General features: G+C 37.6%; 1 protein-coding gene across 1 annotated transcript; it reads right to left on the reverse strand.

Annotated features, from left to right (window-relative positions):
• Window positions 1-214: 214 nt before the first annotated feature.
• On the reverse strand, window positions 215-3,608 carry LOC139862152 (transcription factor SPEECHLESS-like). Its single transcript, XM_071850711.1, has 3 exons — window positions 3,171-3,608; window positions 2,493-3,059; window positions 215-339 (listed from the first exon to the last, which is right to left on the reverse strand). The coding sequence occupies exons 1-3, from the start codon at window positions 3,606-3,608 to the stop codon at window positions 274-276; spliced, it is 1,071 nt and encodes a 356-aa protein (XP_071706812.1). The 3' UTR covers window positions 215-273.
• Window positions 3,609-18,726: the final 15,118 nt, after the last annotated feature.

The following is an 18,726-nucleotide window of genomic DNA, read 5'->3' on the forward strand; positions in this document are numbered from 1 at the left end:
GAGACCCACCATTAGATGAAAATATAGAAGATATAAAGCAAACAGAGATACAGTTAAGCGAGAGTTAAACTAATGATCAACCGAAATATACAATTGACAGCAACATTTCTAACTAGGATTAAATTATCCGTCTGTTAATTAATCTCAACAAAATACCAGAAAATGTAATTACGGAGTAACAAATAACTTAAAGGTGCATAATCTCCACATGCAACTGCCATCATATCTTCCAAGTTCTTAAGCGGTTAGTATGTATAACATACGGCCAGCTAGCTAAGGGAATGTGTGCTGAATTTGTTGAACTAGGTCGTCCGCGCTTAGCTGACATTCAATTCCAATCTGTTACAAACCAAGCACAAGTAATTTAACTGTTACATTAGTATTTTTAATTTTTTTTTTTTTTTTTTTTTGGGCAAAAATAACGATAACATTAAACGGATCCGAAGATCAACAAGTACAAACCAATACAAGGAATCCAACCAAAGGCTAAACACGACAAATAAAGTGCTCTGAGTAAACGGTACCACCAACAGGATGGAAACACACTTTACTAGGTTACTGAACAAGCCAAAACGTGCCAACAAACGGAAATCCTAATACAGTATGTACTAAAAATACAGGTAAACACTAACAAAAATAAACATAACCAAACCGCCGGCAAACCGCCAACGGGCTGCCCAAAAAATCCGGAAGGAAACCAACCATCTTCTAACAACTAGCAGCATCAATCGGCCAAAAGTAGGCAGGCCGGAAAAACCCGAAACCACCACCACGCCACCATGATAACGGAAACATCCAAAAACACCAGCGCCACCAAACTCAGAAAACCAGAATGCCAACAGGCATTCGTCGCTTGGCCAGTGGCCACCGAGAAGAGCAGAGCCGGAAAACATAATTTCCGGCGAATAAGACAAATTCCGGCGAGTTGCAAAACTCTCCGTACCCACGAATGAAGACCGGATCCATGAAGAAAAAGCTTCAAGAGCACCCATAACCAAGAGAACGTCGATTAACCAGTGCTCTGAACCATTCCGGCAGGAATCCGGAAAACGAAAGAGTCCGGAGAGAGAGCAATAGAAGTGGCCAACGGGGAGAGAAAATACAGGTCAAAGACGTAGAGCACAACCACCCACAACCGTAGCCACGAGAACGGCGGCTAAACAAGATTGACGACGGTCGAAGCACCACAAAATTAACCGGCAAGAAAAGAAGAAGAAAACCTCCGAGCCACTGGCGAGATGCCGGTGGCTGGAGAAGGAGAGCCACAAAGCACTACAAAACGGCAATGAAAAATGGAGGATTATGATGATTGAGGCGGTGGAAGAACTAGATCTGGGGTTTGGGTTTGGGTGAAGATAAGAAAAAAAGAAAAGGAAAAAAATTGGAGAAGTGAGCGTATGAGAGAGAATATAGAGGCAACAATCAATATAGTTAGAGCACTCGGTATCCATACAAAAATCGACCGTCCCCCTAAAATCGACGCCGGGATCGACGGTCGGTCGACACCGGCACGGCGTCGATCTCGCCGTCGATTTCCAGCCTCCCAAATTCGACGGTGGCTTTTTGACCGTTGGAGGGTTTTTTTTTTTTTTTAATTTGTTTCTTTTTTCTTCTTGTTAATTTTGGTACTCGTATTTTTAATCTATTTTTTTTTCAGGTTGAAGCTCTACTGCTGCTGCTGTTGACATTAAAGGTGAAGAAGAAGATATTTAGGTTTTTGTAAAAGTTGAGCTTATTTTGTTTTACATGGGCCAAACCATTTTTAATTTACTCCGTAATATTTTTATCATAAATATTAAAACGTATTTAATTAATTATTTTATTTTTATATTAAATTAGTTAAATACAATATTTAAAAATCAATTTAAAAAATAAAAAATAAAAAATAAAAAATGGACACTGAAATTGACACTGAAATGGACACTGTGGACACCTCCACCTTACACACTGTCAGTCAATTTCAGTGTCAAAAATGGACACTGAAATTGACACTGAAAAATGGACACGGACACCTTGTGCTCTTATGAATAGACTTTTTGCTAACAAAAAAAATGGATAGAGCTTGGGTTTAATTTCAGCTACATAGTAGTTATTATTTATTTATCTATTTATTTATTGTTACAAGAGGATCGAGATACATGCAGAAACTTAAAGAGTTAGATTAAAATGACTGTTTAATAAAATTACAACAGTACATCTCCAGAGGCGAACCCAGATTTCACGAATGAGGATGCATCTCCCAAAAATTAAATATTAACATAAAATTTTCGTATATACATCTTAACTATGACATATGTTAATCATATTTAAGGGATGTTTGTGTTTATTATTTGGGGATATTGGCAACTAATATACACTTTTTTAACACACTTTAATTCGCTTATTCGAATAGTTGGGGGATGCAAAGCATCCACATGCATCCCCTGTCTCCGGCCTCTGTACATCTCCTAACAAAATATTAAAAGGACTGTTTTATAAGAAAGTGTGAGTACCTTAATGATGAAAGAATTGACCATAGTCTCATCAACAGTGTTAATACCAGCCTTGAGGATTTCAAGGGACAGGTTTTCAAGAACCGAAACTATTTTCGTTGCTTGTCCAGGCAATCTTGGTGATACAGTCTTTAGAAGTAGATTAGATCCCGAAAACTTCACTTCGACATCAGCAATCGATGACTTGGAATTTGCACCAAGCTCGTTAGCATTAATATCCGAAGTTGAGGAAGAGGTTGAAGGTGAAGGATCAAGTAAAGGTGGTATCATATTAGCCATTGATGATGATAATGATGCTGATGATTGTATGTAATTGGAACTAGCAACAAGAGGTTGCTGCAACCTGGCACTATAAGGGGGGCTTACTGGTTGTGGGGTTCTTGGGCTGATTGGTAATAGTGGTCTAGGGCTTAAAGGCGGTTTTCGCGGGCTGACCTGTGAAGACCTTGGGCTCAAAACTTCACTCATGTATACTTTTCTTTGTTTCTTTGCCTCTAGTGATTGAAGAACTTGTTGCAATTCAGTGATGTAATCAACCACTCCCCCTATTATTGATGCTTGATCAGCCTACACTTGATAAAAATACAACACAAATCTAAACTTTGTACTAGCAAAACGTCATAAATAATTAAATAAATGTCTTCTTCTAAGAGTTATAAATCGTGTGCATATATATACCCTTTTGACATAGAAACAAGGCATTAGTGAACGAAGAACGGTTAAGTGCTCGTTCATCTGCTTCCTTCGGTTCCTTTCAACTGCGATATGTGACACTTTTGGCTGCCCATCTGAGCTGCTCACGCCGCTTTCTTCCACTAAAGACGTCTTTTGTCGTTTCATCCTCTTTGACGAATAATTGATGGTTTCCATCTCTGCTGATTCCATAAGTTCTTGTAAACCACTGCATGACGAATTAGATTTCTGAGAGACAAGTGGACGGTCAACTTCTAGGGGCGCCATGGACGATGAGAATTCACCGGAAACGCCTTCAAGAACTTCAAGCATACTGAAGATGTCGCCTGAAGACGCTGGACCGGGTGATATGAAGTTGGTATCCGAAAACTGGTCAGCATAACTATCAAAGAAATCAGCCAAAGAAGTGCATTCACCACCCATATATATTGATATTGATTGTTAAACAAAGTTGTATATATTCTAACTGAAGCAAGGCGTACAATCACAAGTGGATGTTTTGTGCAGTACGTACGTAATTGTTTTTCTTTCAAATGTGTGTATATGCTTAATTGAGTGAAGAGAATCAATGCAAAGGTTTTGGTTTTTGGGAGCTTGTCAGGATCAATAAAAGAGTTATAAATAGCAAAATAAATACAGTAAATGAGATACGTAGTAGTATTAGTTAATATTAGAGATATATCTGATCATTGACGGTGACGTCAACCTTTCTGTGCATCATTTCAAAAATGATATTCATAATTCGAGTGCTATGATTTACGACATAAATCGATAACGTCTAGAATCGAATTGCTCAATTGCACATACATCGATCCCTCACTTTTAAAATCGAATGATGAACACTTAATATTTGTCGCCTTATATTTTTATTGAATTTATTGTGGCCATTTACTGAATCATGTGTTAACCGTTGGATGCAACTTAATTTTGTGGGCATCCTCCTCCAAGTTGACTTTCGATGAAATCTTTTCATCAAAATAAATTTCCTAATTTCGAAAATCTACGATCACACGATACGATTATTAATATTTTTAAAAACTTATCCTTGTTATAGCTTTAATCTTCTCATTTATTATTACCCTTTATATCAAATGAGAGAAATATATCAAATGAGAGAAATAATTAATCAACTAGTGAAATGACCCGTGAAACCACGAGTTTGTTTAAACGAAACAGTTTAATAATATGTTTTAAGTATTAAGTGAACGTAAATGCTAAAGTTTTTTAGTTTAATAACCCGTGGAACCACAGAATCCGACTAAGAAACCCGTCAGCTGAACATTTCATCAAACACCTAAAATGAATATTAAACAATCTACTTTCAATCATAAGAGATAATATTGATTGTCATTTTATTTTAAAAGTGTAAATTAAAATATAAATTTAAAATTGGTTTCCTTCCGCCTACTTTTTATACCTTCTCGTACTCAATTCAAAATAATTAATTAAAATAATTCAAAATTATTTAATTTTGAATAATTAAAATAATTATTAATAAAATTTAATAATAATAATTAATTAATAAGATTTAATTTTAATTCAAAAATATTTAGATTAATGACACCACCCACCATGCTTAGATTTTTTTCTTTTTCTTTTTGATTTTTTCTTAACAAAGAAATTAGCCTAATAATTACATCATCATTTTAGGATTTTAATAGAAACTATAGATAACGTACATATCCTTCTTTGCTGTTAGAAGAAATATTCAGCTTCACCACAGACCCACCGTCAATCTTGCCAACAACATATCGTTATTTTTACTCATCATCCTAAAAGTAAAATCATCGTCACATTTGTACTTAAATCAATTTGTCCCGTTTACTATTAATATAGCTTTTCGATCAGGTACGTACGTGTTATAATCTAACCATAATTATTAAAATTATGGCATTAGTTAGTTCTACAGTTAGAAAAGGGTGTGTAGAGTCAAGGCTAGCTAGATCTCTAGAATAAAAGAGGCTTGCTCCAATTGTAACTTTAGCCGGTAGTGGTCTATTTCTCCCAACGAGGGTCATGAGTTCGATTCTGTAACGAACCTGAAATTTCCAACGTTTATTTATTAATAATTATTATTATTAATACGTGTGATTAAAAAATGTATGTCATTGCGTTTACATGTTGCCATGATTGCCCGAACTTGACTTTTAAGTGCCCGAAACGTCTTTGTGACACCCGGAACTTACACGAATAATATTTTCAAGTATTATTTACATTCATGATTAAATTTATTAATCATTTTAATTAACTAAGACTATTAGTTAGTTACTTGGGCTTTAATTGGATTAACTTGTTATTATTGGAACTTGGGCTTGTTTTAAGTTAATGGACTCATGAATAAAGACTCATAAGCCCACCCTACATCTTAATGAACTACTTAGCCCATGTCTTTCAAAGTGTAAGTATTATTTGGAGAGTAACTAGTTAGTTAAGGAGATGAGGAATCTTGTTATCACTCAATCCCCATGCACATACCTCTAATAACCACACTTTTGAAGCTTTACTTGCAAGTGACCACAAAACAAACTCCCTTCCCTCCCCAATGCTGCTGACCGTCAGCTTAGGTACCCATTAGGGGTGTTTTTGTTTTCAATTTTTCATTACTTCTCACTTGTAATTCCCTCATTCAAACACACACACACTTACTTGCAAAAATCCTCTCAATTTTTCTCTCAATTCTCTCTCAAGTTGTAAGTAACAAGCTTTAAACTTCTCTTCTTTCTTTCTTACAAAAACCGAATTCCAAAGCATCTCATCATCATTTGTTTGTTGTTAAATTTGTTCATGTTGTTTAGTTACTTACTTGTTGTTACTTACTTTCATGTTACAAGAATAAACTTTCTAGTTTGATTCTTCATATTAATATCTTGTATTTTTCAAGAACACAAGAACATAAACTCACTAGTTTATGATTCTACATTTATTGTTTCAAAAGATTTAAGGTTCATGTGTTGTAAATCATACTTGTAATTCATGTTAGTAAACTTTAAAGTTTACTTTCTTAAAGATCAAACTTTGGTTTGAATCTTTAAAGTATGAAACCCATGAACTTATTTACTTGTTATTTAGTGTTACTTGCACTTTAATTTTATGATTTTGGTTGTTGTTGGTCAAGCACTACAAGTTAGTCTTGATCTCATATCTCTTGGAACTAAAGGATAACTTAAAAGTTCAAGAACATGTAAATAAGTTTTCTTTAAATATAACTTTGTATACTTATGCTTGATCTAGACTTTTGAGTCTTGCATCTTCAAGATCTAACTAAGAACTATGTTCTACATCTTAAGATCTTGATTAGTTAGTTTACTTTCAATTTTGTAACTTGTTATTAGCTTTAAAGTTCATGTATGTGTTAGATCTAAGACTTGATGTAACTTTGGTTCATCAAACTTCATACAACTCTTAGTGAGTTGTGCTTCATGTCTTAGACTTGTACAAGGGTTATGATGGTCAAAACTTTGGTGAAAATGATGCAAACACATCAATGAGTTGTACACTTGAAGCTATATGCATCAAGGATGAGAACCGTGATAAGCATCGAGCACCAGAACCCATTATTTTACTGCTTTCTGTTTTATACCTTCTGTTTTGGTGATTCTGTAACAGACCAATAGACCTGGGCTGTTGTGGTTATAATTTTCCAATAGCTCTGTTCGATTACATAACTTTTCATATAGGACTCGTCTTAATTCGAGGTACGGTTTAGGATTTATGGCCCTCCGATCGTCACTATGTCCTTTTAACGTTGTGTAGAAATTTCTGACCTACTCGCACTTAGACCGTCGCCACGGTCAAACGAAGACGAGTTTGCTTCTGTAAATTTTACCACACTTAAAGGACTCATATACGGAGCCATGGCCACTGGTCTCACCTTAATTCAGTAAGGGTAGAGGCTGTGGTGACTGACTGAAATCAGTCTTTGTTTTAAACTACTTTCATAAACGAAACTTACTTTACGCCTTTTGTTTGATGATGAATGATGATGACCTTTAAGACCTTATTTACATACTTTTAAACCTATTAAGACGATTTACTGACTTAGTACTATTTGACTTAGGTTGAGGACTTTCGGACCGATTACTTGCACACCTTTTCCGAACCGACTTTACGACTACATTATCATTGTGAGTTATAGCATTCCCTTTTTACTTTAACTTATTTTGGGAACTGAGAATACATGCGGATTTTATGTTTTACATACTAGGAACGAGTACTTAAACTTATATATGTGTGGGTTATACAACGGCATAAATATTCCCTTTAGCTCGGTAACGTTTAGTCATTGGTTTTTGAACCGGTGAACGCGAATCTTAGATATGGATCCATAGGGTTTGACATCCCCACTCGGGCTAGTAGCGCTAGCATTTAACGAGTGTTTAATACTTCGTAAACATACGCACTTTCCAAGTGTACTTTCAGGGGGTTTAAACGTTAAGTTAGTTACCAAGTGCCCACGGTTAACATATACTTTATCATACTGTTTTGAAACGCTCTTTGTAGCACTGAAATCTCGTGGCCTACCTTACATATTGTTATACTTAAACTATAGCTCACCAACCTTTGTGTTGACGTTTTTAAGCATGTTTTTCTCAGGTGCTTGAGGTTAGCTTCCGCTGTGTACTAGTCGTGTTGTAGACACCCGCTGCTTAGAGTTGTCGTCGCATGAACTACTTTACCTTGCATTCAAACTTTAGTACTTTTGAATTATGACTTGTACGACCGTTGTGGTCACATACACTTATTAGTTGCTTCTACTTAGTGAAGCATGCTTTTGGATTGTAAAACATTCGATGTTGGTTTAGACATCACTTTATTTATGAATGCAAACTCTTTTTGAAAACGCATATAGTACTTAACCATGTAATGATCCTGTTGTTGATGATTCGTACACGATGGTTTTGTACGGGGCATCACATTTGGTATCAGAGCATTGGTTGTAGGGAATTAGGTTGCATTAGTGAGTCTAAGACCGACTCGAGTAGGATTCACTAATAGGACTAATCTACAACATGCTAGTTTACGTGCTTCCGCTGAACTTACTGCATGCTGCTGCTTGCTTTTACTGCTATATGCCATATGCTATTACATGATTTCACTACTGCATGGTATTACTTGCTTTCGATTGCATGCTACCTTCGTACGAGTTGCTGTTATTGCCATGCTACTTATTGTTATACATGATTTAAACTGTTGGCCTAATACGTGCTTGCTTTATGACTTACTGACATGGAAAATTTATTTTTCCTTTTTCAGATGTCGGATGTACCACCTGCTAGCGTTTTGGGCAGTTTAGACTCTTCAGCTACTCCACCTACCACTGTTGCCGATCCACCGATCCCGATACGCACGAGTGACCCCGGCGCTTCATCTTTCGGGACTAGCGGCCAGCCTCCTGCACCAGTGGCTACTTCTGATGGACACGTGAGCCCTACGGAGATTCCAGCTCCGTCTGCTCCCGGACCCTCGGATTCACAGCCCCGCATCGGTGGAGTTGTGATCCTCGCGGAGTTCGGGGAAGGGCCATTCCTCAATCATATGCGCATGCCGTGCCGACGCACTCCAGATGGACGTTTAGTGCCGATTCTGCCAGGCAGACACAGAGAGATGTTGGCCGCCTTCGGACTACCAGTTCAGCCACCCGTGTCACCACCACATGATTCTGATGATCCTTCATCCGATGACTCCTCTACAGATGACTCCAGTGACTCTGACGAAGAGAACCTTGATGACGTACCTATACAGGCATCCTCCACCCCGCCGAAGAAGCGGTACCGTCCTGACGGCACCGTCATTCCAGGGGTGAATGGAGGTCGTGCTTTCACTGACGCTTTTGGTCGGTGTCGGAGGGTTACTGCCCGTAAGCGGCTTGTGCCGTACCCTGCCGACCCACTCATACATAAGGCACCTCGTTACGTGCTGACTATTTCTGGAGCCGGGACATCTGCACCCCGTTTCGTGCGGTCTGCACCACCCGCTCCACCAGCACCACCCGCTCCACCGGCCCCACCTGCACCACCAGCACCGCTTGCCCCACCCACTCCCACTGTCGAGGAATTGACAAGGGAGGTGGGAATCCTCCGAGCTCGGGTTACTCAGCTCGAGGAGCAGTTGGCTCAGGTTTTGGACATCCTACACCCACCTTCACCGTAGGACTTTTTATTAGATTTCGTGATGTAATCTAGTTGTAGTTTATTGTATTACTCATGTATTGTACGGACTTATTCAGATGTATGAAACTTATTATTATTAATGAATGGAACTTTGCATTATTTAATTCTTGCACGATGTTCTATTTACATTACTGTACGATGATTCTGTAGTATTTGTACCTAGATTCGTTATTTAATAACATGTGATGTTTTGATTCCATGTTGGTTGTTATATACTATATTATTATATATTAAATGCTGGATTTTGACTTGAGTCAAAATGTTTGTATAGAACACCATGGCTAACGGTCGATCCACACCTACTGCTGCTCAAATTGAAGAGATGATCCAAGAACGTGTAGCCGCAGCCCTAGCAGAAAGAAATCTCCAAGCTCCACCGCCACCACCACCGGTTATTCCACCCGTTCGAAATGGGTGTACTTACAAGGAATTTCAGAGCTGCAAACCGCATAACTTCAGCGGCACCGAGGGACCGGTTGGTCTCACCATATGGTTCGAGAAACTTGAATCAGTATTCTGAGTTAGCAACTGTTCGGAGGACAACAAGACCAAGTTTGCTTCGTGCACACTATCTGACGGCGCGCTAACGTGGTGGAACACGTTAGCTCAAGCGAAAGGCATTGATGAGGCGTATGCTACGCCATGGGAGGAATTCAAAGCGGCAATGATTGATGAGTATTGTCCGAGAACCGAAATACAAAAGATGGAGATGGAATTCATGCAGCTAAAGGCTGTTGGGAACGACCTTGATGGTTACAACAGGAGATTTTTGGAACTAGCTCTTATGTGTCCGAAAATGGTCACCCCGGAATTCAAGCTTATGGAGAGATACTTCTGGGGACTCCCTAAGTCTATCAAAGGAAACGTCACATCGTCCAAACCACCGAATGTTCTCGAAGCAATGCGCATGGCGCATACCCTCATGAATCAGATTCTTATTGATGAGCCGGAGAAGGCTAAGTTTGAGGCTGGTAGTAGCGAAAAGCGAAAGTGGGATAATAACAACAACAACAACAACAACAACAACAACAACAACAACAACAACAACCACCACCACAACAACAGGGGGAGAACCTATGACCAGACTCCCGCCAAGAGGCACAACAATGGTGGAAATCCCAACCCCAACAACAACACGAACTCCAACCCGAACTACAAGGGAACCCTACCTCAATGCAAGAGGTGTTACAAACACCACACTGGGTATTGCAATGTTGTATGCGAGAAGTGCCAACGGTCTGGGCATGTTGGAAAAGACTGCAAGGTCACCACAATGAATGGGAAGCTGAACACCAACGGGCCGAAGAAGTGTTACGAATGCCGGCAGACGGGCCATTTCAGAAATGCGTGCCCAAACAAGCGAAAAGATGGCGGGCCACCCCTTGGACGAGCTTTTAATGTTAATGCAAGGGATGCACGCGAGAATCCCGACTTGGTGACAGGTATATTCACAATCAACAATCTTTTGGCTTCTGTCTTGTTTGATACTAGTGCGGATAGAAGTTATGTATGTAGACATTTTTGCGATAAGATTAATTGGTCATTAGTCCCGTTAAAAGAAAGTATGCTTGTCGAGGTCACCAATGGAAAACTTGAAAAGGTTGACCATATTAGTCGTGGAGCTATTATCAACATAGCTGGTGCAGATTTTGAAATTGATTTGATACCTATCAAACTGGGAAGTTTTGACGTGATCGTTGGTATGGATTGGTTGAGCAAGATAAATGAAATGTCCCGTTCTTATTGATTAAAAACGTTCCATATTAATTGATTTCGTTGCGAGGTTTTGACCTCTATATGAGACGTTTTTCAAAGACTGCATTCATTTTAAAACAAACCATAACCTTTATTTCATCAATAAAGGTTTAAAAAGCTTTACGTAGATTATCAAATAATGATAATCTAAAATATCATGTTTACACACGACCATTACATAATGGTTTACAATACAAATATGTTACAACAAAATAAGTTTCTTGAATGCAGTTTTTACACAATATCATACAAGCATGGACTCCAAATCTCGTCCTTATTTAAGTATGCGACAGCAGAAGCTCTTAATAATCACCTGAGAATAAACATGCTTAAAACGTCAACAAAAATGTTGGTGAGTTATAGGTTTAACCTATATATATCAAATCATAATAATAGACCACAAGATTTCATATTTCAATACACATCCCATACATAGAGATAAAAATCATTCATATGGTGAACACCTGGTAACCGACATTAACAAGATGCATATATAAGAATATCCCCATCATTCCGGGATACCCTTCGGATATGATATAAATTTCGAAGTACTAAAGCATCCGGTACTTTGGATGGGGTTTGTTAGGCCCAATAGATCTATCTTTAGGATTCGCGTCAATTAGGTTGTCTGTTCCCTAATTCTTAGATTACCAGACTTAATAAAAAGGGGCATATTCGATTTCGATAATTCAACCATAGAATGTAGTTTCACGTACTTGTGTCTATTTTGTAAATCATTTATAAAACCTGCATGTATTCTCATCCCAAAAATATTAGATTTTAAAAGTGGGACTATAACTCACTTTCACAGATTTTTACTTCGTCGGGAAGTAAGACTTGGCCACTGGTTGATTCACGAACCTATAACAATATATACATATATATCAAAGTATGTTCAAAATATATTTACAACACTTTTAATATAATTTGATGTTTTAAGTTTATTAAGTCAGATGTCCTCGTTAGTAACCTACAACTAGTTGTCCACAGTTAGATGTACAGAAATAAATCGATAAATATTATCTTGAATCAATCCACGACCCAGTGTATACGTATCTCAGTATTGATCACAACTCAAACTATATATATTTTGGAATCAACCTCAACCCTGTATAGCTAACTCCAACATTCACATATAGAGTGTCTATGGTTGTTCCGAAATATATATAGATGTGTCGACATGATAGGTCGAAACATTGTATACGTGTCTATGGTATCTCAAGATTACATAATATACAATACAAGTTGATTAAGTTATGGTAGGAATAGATTTGTTACCAATTTTCACGTAGCTAAAATGAGAAAAATTATCCAATCTTGTTTTACCCATAACTTCTTCATTTTAAATCCGTTTTGAGTGAATCAAATTGCTATGGTTTCATATTGAACTCTATTTTATGAATCTAAATAGAAAAAGTATAGGTTTATAGTCGAAAAAATAAGTTACAAGTCGTTTTTGTAAAGGTAGTCATTTCAGTCGAAAGAACGACGTCTAGATGACCATTTTAGAAAACATACTTCCACTTTGAGTTTAACCATAATTTTTGGATATAGTTTCATGTTCATAATAAAAATCATTTTCTCAGAATAACAACTTTTAAATCAAAGTTTATCATAGTTTTTAATTAACTAACCCAAAACAGCCCGAGATGTTACTACGACGGCGTAAATCCGGTTTTACGGTGTTTTTCGTGTTTCCAGGTTTTAAATCATTAAGTTAGCATATCATATAGATATAGAACATGTGTTTAGTTGATTTTAAAATTCAAGTTAGAAGGATTAACTTTTGTTTGCGAACAAGTTTAGAATTAACTAAACTATGTTCTAGTGATTACAAGTTTAAACCTTCGAATAAGATAGCTTTATATGTATGAATCGAATGATGTTATGAACATCATTACTACCTTAAGTTCCTTGGATAAACCTACTGGAAAAGAGAAAAATGGATCTAGCTTCAACGGATCCTTGGATGGATCGAAGTTCTTGAAGCAGAATCATGACACGAAAACAAGTTCAAGTAAGATCATCACTTGAAATAAGATTGTTATAGTTATAGAAATTGAACCAAAGTTTGAATATGATTATTACCTTGTATTGGAATGATAACCTACTGTAAGAAACAAAGATTTATTGAGGTTGGATGATCACCTTACAAGATTGGAAGTGAGCTAGCAAACTTGAAAGTATTCTTGATTTTATGTAACTAGAACTTGTAGAATATATGAAGAACACTTAGAACTTGAAGATAGAACTTGAGAGAGATCAATTAGATGAAGAAAATTGAAGAATGAAAGTGTTTGTAGGTGTTTTTGGTCGTTGGTGTATGGATTAGATATAAAGGATATGTAATTTTGTTTTCATGTAAATAAGTCATGAATGATTACTCATATTTTTGTAATTTTATGAGATATTTCATGCTAGTTGCCAAATGATGGTTCCCACATGTGTTAGGTGACTCACATGGGCTGCTAAGAGCTGATCATTGGAGTGTATATACTAATAGTACATACATCTAAAAGCTGTGTATTGTACGAGTACGAATACGGGTGCATACGAGTAGAATTGTTGATGAAACTGAACGAGGATGTAATTGTAAGCATTTTTGTTAAGTAGAAGTATTTTGATAAGTGTATTGAAGTCTTTCAAAAGTGTATAAATATATATTAAAACACTACATGTATATACATTTTAACTGAGTCGTTAAGTCATCGTTAGTCGTTACATGTAAGTGTTGTTTTGAAACCTTTAGGTTAACGATCTTGTTAAATGTTGTTAACCCAATGTTTATAATATCAAATGAGATTTTAAATTATTATATTATCATGATATTATCATGTATGAATATCTCTTAATATGATATATATACATTAAATGTCTTTACAACGATAATCGTTACATATATGTCTCGTTTAAAAATCATTAAGTTAGTAGTCTTGTTTTTACATATGTAATTCATTGTTAATATACTTAATGATATGTTTACTTATCATAGTATCATGTTAACTATATGTATATCCATATATATGTCATCATATAGTTTTTACAAGTTTTAACGTTCGTGAATCACCGGTCAACTTGGGTGGTCAATTGTCTATATGAAACATATTTCAATTAATCAAGTCTTAACAAGTTTGATTGCTTAACATGTTGGAAACACTTAATCATGTAAATAAAAATTTCATTTAATATATATATATAAACATGGAAAAGTTCGGGTCACTACAATAAAGGCCGATATTATCTGTGGAGATAAAGCACTTCGCATACCACAAGGAGATGGCGAACCACTAGTTATCTATGGAGAGAGATGTACCTCGAAGTTGAACCTCATTAGTTGCGTGAAAGCGCAAAATATTATGAAGAAGGGACGTTTTGCTGTCCTAGCACATGTGAAAGCGGTAGGAACTGAGGAGAAGAGCGTGAATGACGTTCAAATTGTGAACGAATTTTCCGATGTCTTCCCAGAGGAATTGCCTGGATTACCACCACCGAGAGCCGTAGAATTTCAGATTGATTTAGTGCCAGGAGCTGCACCTGTAGCTCGCGCACCTTATAGATTCGCACCTTCCGAGATGCAAGAATTACAGAGTCAACTACAAGAGCTGTTAGATCAAGGGTTTATTCAACCAAGTTTCTCACCTTGGGGCGCACCTGTGTTATTTGTGAAGAAGAAGGATGGATCCTTCCGTATGTGTATCGACTACCGTGAACTCAACAAATTGACAATCAAGAATCGGTATCCTCTTCCACGAATTGACGATCTTTTTGATCAACTACAAGGATCGAGTGTCTACTCAAAGATCGATTTGCGATCCGGTTATCACCAGTTGAGGGTGAAGGAAAGTGACGTGATGAAAACTGCATTCAGAACCCGTTATGGTCATTATGAGTTTCTCGTGATGCCATTCGGTTTGACAAATGCACCTGCCGTTTTCATGGACCTCATGAATCGTGTCTGCAAGCCGTACTTGGATAAGTTTGTTATCGTCTTCATAGACGATATCCTCATCTACTCTAAGAGTGAAGAAGAGCATGAGCAACACCTCCGATTAGTACTTGAACTCCTGAGACAAGAGCAACTTTACGCCAAATTCTCCAAGTGTGAATTTTGGTTGAAGGAAGTACAATTTCTGGGTCATGTTGTGAGCGACCAGGGTATCAAAGTTGATCCCACCAAGATTGAAGCTATCAGCAAGTGGGAGACCCCCACTACTCCGACTCACATTCGCCAATTCCTAGGTCTCGCCGGTTATTACGGAAGATTCATCTAAGGTTTCTCTCTGATTGCGAGTCCTTTGACCGCGCTAACTCACAAGGGCAAGAAGTTCATTTGGGAACCCGCACACGAATCAGCATTTCAAACTTTGAAGAAGAAGTTAACCACCGCACCTATCCTATAAATTCCCGAAGGCAGTGACGATTTTGTTGTTTATTGTGATGCATCGAAGAGTAGTTTTGGTTGTGTACTAATGCAACGATCAAAGGTTATTGCCTATGCCTCCCGCCAGCTGAAGATTCACTAGCGGAACTACACTACCCACGATCTTGAACTTGGAACCGTTGTCTTTGCGCTTAAATTATGGAGACATTATCTGTATGGAACTAAGAGTACTATCTTCACCGATCACAAGAGTCTCCAGCACATCTTCGATCAGAAGCAACTGAATATGAGACAGCGTCGATGGATCAAGACGCTCAACGACTACGATTGTGAACCCCGTTATCACCCTGGCAAGGCCAATGTTGTAGCTGACGCTTTAAGCCGAAAGGAGAGGACGGCACCTCTTCGTATTAGGGCTCTTAACATCACCATCCATTCGAACCTCAACAGCCAGATCAGAGTAGCCCAAGATGAGGCTCTCAAGGAGGAGAATATATCTCATGAACATTTGAACATACTAGTCTCTCGATTCGAGGTTAGGGAGTCTGGACTCCGATGTTATGCCGGAAGAATTTGGGTACCTCTTTATGTAGATCTACGGAACCTTATACTTGATGAAGCACACAAATTGAGATATTCGATTCACCCCAGTGCGGGCAAGATGTACCACGACCTTAAAGAACAGTATTGGTGGCTGAATCTTAAGAAGGATGTCGCGACTTATGTTGGTAAGTGTTTGACTTGCTCGAAAGTTAAAGCCGAGCATCAGAGACCTTCTGGGTTACTTCAGCAACCGGAGATCCCACAATGGAAGTAGGAAAGGATCACAATGGATTTCATTACTAAGCTGCCAAAGACGGTGGGCGGATACGATACTATTTGGGTTATTGTTGACCGCCTCACCAAATCTGCACACTTCCTAGCGATGAAGGAAACTGATACAATGGAAAGACTTGCTCAGTTATACATTAAGGAGGTTGTATCACGACACGGTGTACCTTTATCGATCATCTTCGATCGCGATCCCTGTTTTGCCTCTAGATTTTGGCGTTCTTTGCAAGAAGCCATGGGAACTCGTCTCGACATGAGTACTGTTTATCATCCTCAGACTGACGGGCAAAGTGAACGTATGATTCAGACGTTGGAAGACATGTTGCGTGCATGTGTCATTGATTTTGGAAAGGCCTGGGAAAGGCATTTGCCACTAGCCGAATTCTCGTACAACAACAGTTATCACTCGAGCATTAATGCCGCGCCTTTTGAAGCATTGTATGGCCGCAAGTGCCGATCTCCTATTTGTTGGGCCGAAGTAGGCGAAAAGCAAATCACCGGACCCGAGGTAGTCCATGAAACCACGGAGAAGATTGCTCAGATCCAAGCTAGACTTAAGACTGCCCGTGATCGCCAAAAGAGTTATGCCGATCTTAAACGTAAAGACTTTGAATTCAACGTTGGTGATCGTGTAATATTGAAGGTTGCACCTTGGAAAGGTGTGATCCGCTTTGGAAAACGTGGAAAGTTGAACCCACGATACATTGGTCCTTTTGAAATCTTGGAACGTGTTGGACCCGTTGCATACCGTTTGGATCTACCAGCACAATTGAGCTCAGTTCATCCTACCTTCCACGTGTCAAACTTGAAGAAGTGTCTTGCCACACCTGAACTTATCATACCACTTGAGGAACTTACGATTGACGAGAAACTTCACTTTGTGGAAGAACCAGTTGAGATTATGGATCGTGAGATCAAAACTTTGAAACGCAACAAGATTCCGATCGTCCGAGTACGATGGAATGCCAAACGAGGACCTGAGTTTACTTGGGAGCGAGAGGATCAAATGATGCGGAAGTATCCTCACCTTTTCCCGACTCCTCCATCTACCTCAGCTTAAATTTCGGGACGAAATTTTCTTTAACAGGTGGTTAATGTAACGACCCTGGAATTTCCAACGTTTATTTATTAATAATTATTATTAATAATACGTGTGATTAAACGAATGTATGTCATTGCGTTTACATGTTGCCATGATTGCCCGAACTTGACTTTTAAGTGCCCGAAACGTCTTTGTGACACCCGGAACTTACACGAATAATATTTTCAAGTATTATTTACATTCATGATTAAATTTATTAATCATTTTAATTAACTAAGACTATTAGTTAGTTACTTGGGCTTTAATTGGATTAACTTGTTATTATTGGAACTTGGGCTTGTTTTAAGTTAATGGACTCATGAATAAAGACTCATAAGCCCACCCTACATCTTAATGAACTACTTAGCCCATGTCTTTCAAAGTGTAAGTATTATTTGGAGAGTAACTAGTTAGTTAAGGAGATGAGGAATCTTGTTATCACTCAATCCCCATGCACATACCTCTAATAACCACACTTTTGAAGCTTTACTTGCAAGTGACCACAAAACAAACTCCCTTCCCTCCCCAATGCTGCTGACCGTCAGCTTAGGTACCCATTAGGGGTGTTTTTGTTTTCAATTTTTCATTACTTCTCACTTGTAATTCCCTCATTCAAACACACACACACTTACTTGCAAAAATCCTCTCAATTTTCCTCTCAATTCTCTCTCAAGTTGTAAATAACAAGCTTTAAACTTCTCTTCTTTCTTTCTTACAAAAACCGAATTTTAAAGCATCTCATCATCATTTGTTTGTTGTTAAATTTGTTCATGTTGTTTAGTTACTTACTTGTTGTTACTTACTTTCATGTTACAAGAATAAACTTTCTAGTTTGATTCTTCATATTAATATCTTGTATTTTTCAAGAACACAAGAATATAAACTCACTAGTTTATGATTCTACATTTATTGTTTCAAAAGATTTAAGGTTCATGTGTTGTAAATCATACTTGTAATTCATGTTAGTAAACTTTAAAGTTTACTTTCTTAAAGATCAAACTTTGGTTTGAATCTTTAAAGTATGAAACCCATGAACTTATTTACTTATTATTTAGTGTTACTTGCACTTTAATTTTATGATTTTAGTTGTTGTTGGTCAAGCACTACAAGTTAGTCTTGATCTCATATCTCTTGGAACTAAAGGATAACTTAAAAGTTCAAGAACATGTAAATAAGTTTTCTTTAAATATAACTTTGTATACTTATGCTTGATCTAGACTTTTGAGTCATGCATCTTCAAGATCTAACTAAGAACTATGTTCTACATATTAAGATCTTGATTAGTTAGTTTACTTTCAAGTTTGTAACTTGTTATTAGCTTTA

The sequence above is a fragment of the Rutidosis leptorrhynchoides genome, chromosome 8 (assembly GCF_046630445.1).
Source record: "Rutidosis leptorrhynchoides isolate AG116_Rl617_1_P2 chromosome 8, CSIRO_AGI_Rlap_v1, whole genome shotgun sequence".
Classification (NCBI taxonomy): domain Eukaryota; kingdom Viridiplantae; phylum Streptophyta; class Magnoliopsida; order Asterales; family Asteraceae; genus Rutidosis; species Rutidosis leptorrhynchoides.

Coding starts and splice junctions, on each gene's coding strand:
- LOC139862152 (XM_071850711.1), bottom strand. CDS start 3,608: ATGGGTGGTGAATGCACTTCTTTGGCTGATTTCTTTGATAGTTATGCT. Junction 3,060..3,170: donor CTTGTTTCTATGTCAAAAGG/GTATATATATGC, acceptor TATCAAGTGTAG/GCTGATCAAGCATCAATAAT. Junction 340..2,492: donor TCAATTCTTTCATCATTAAG/GTACTCACACTT, acceptor GGTTTGTAACAG/ATTGGAATTGAATGTCAGCT.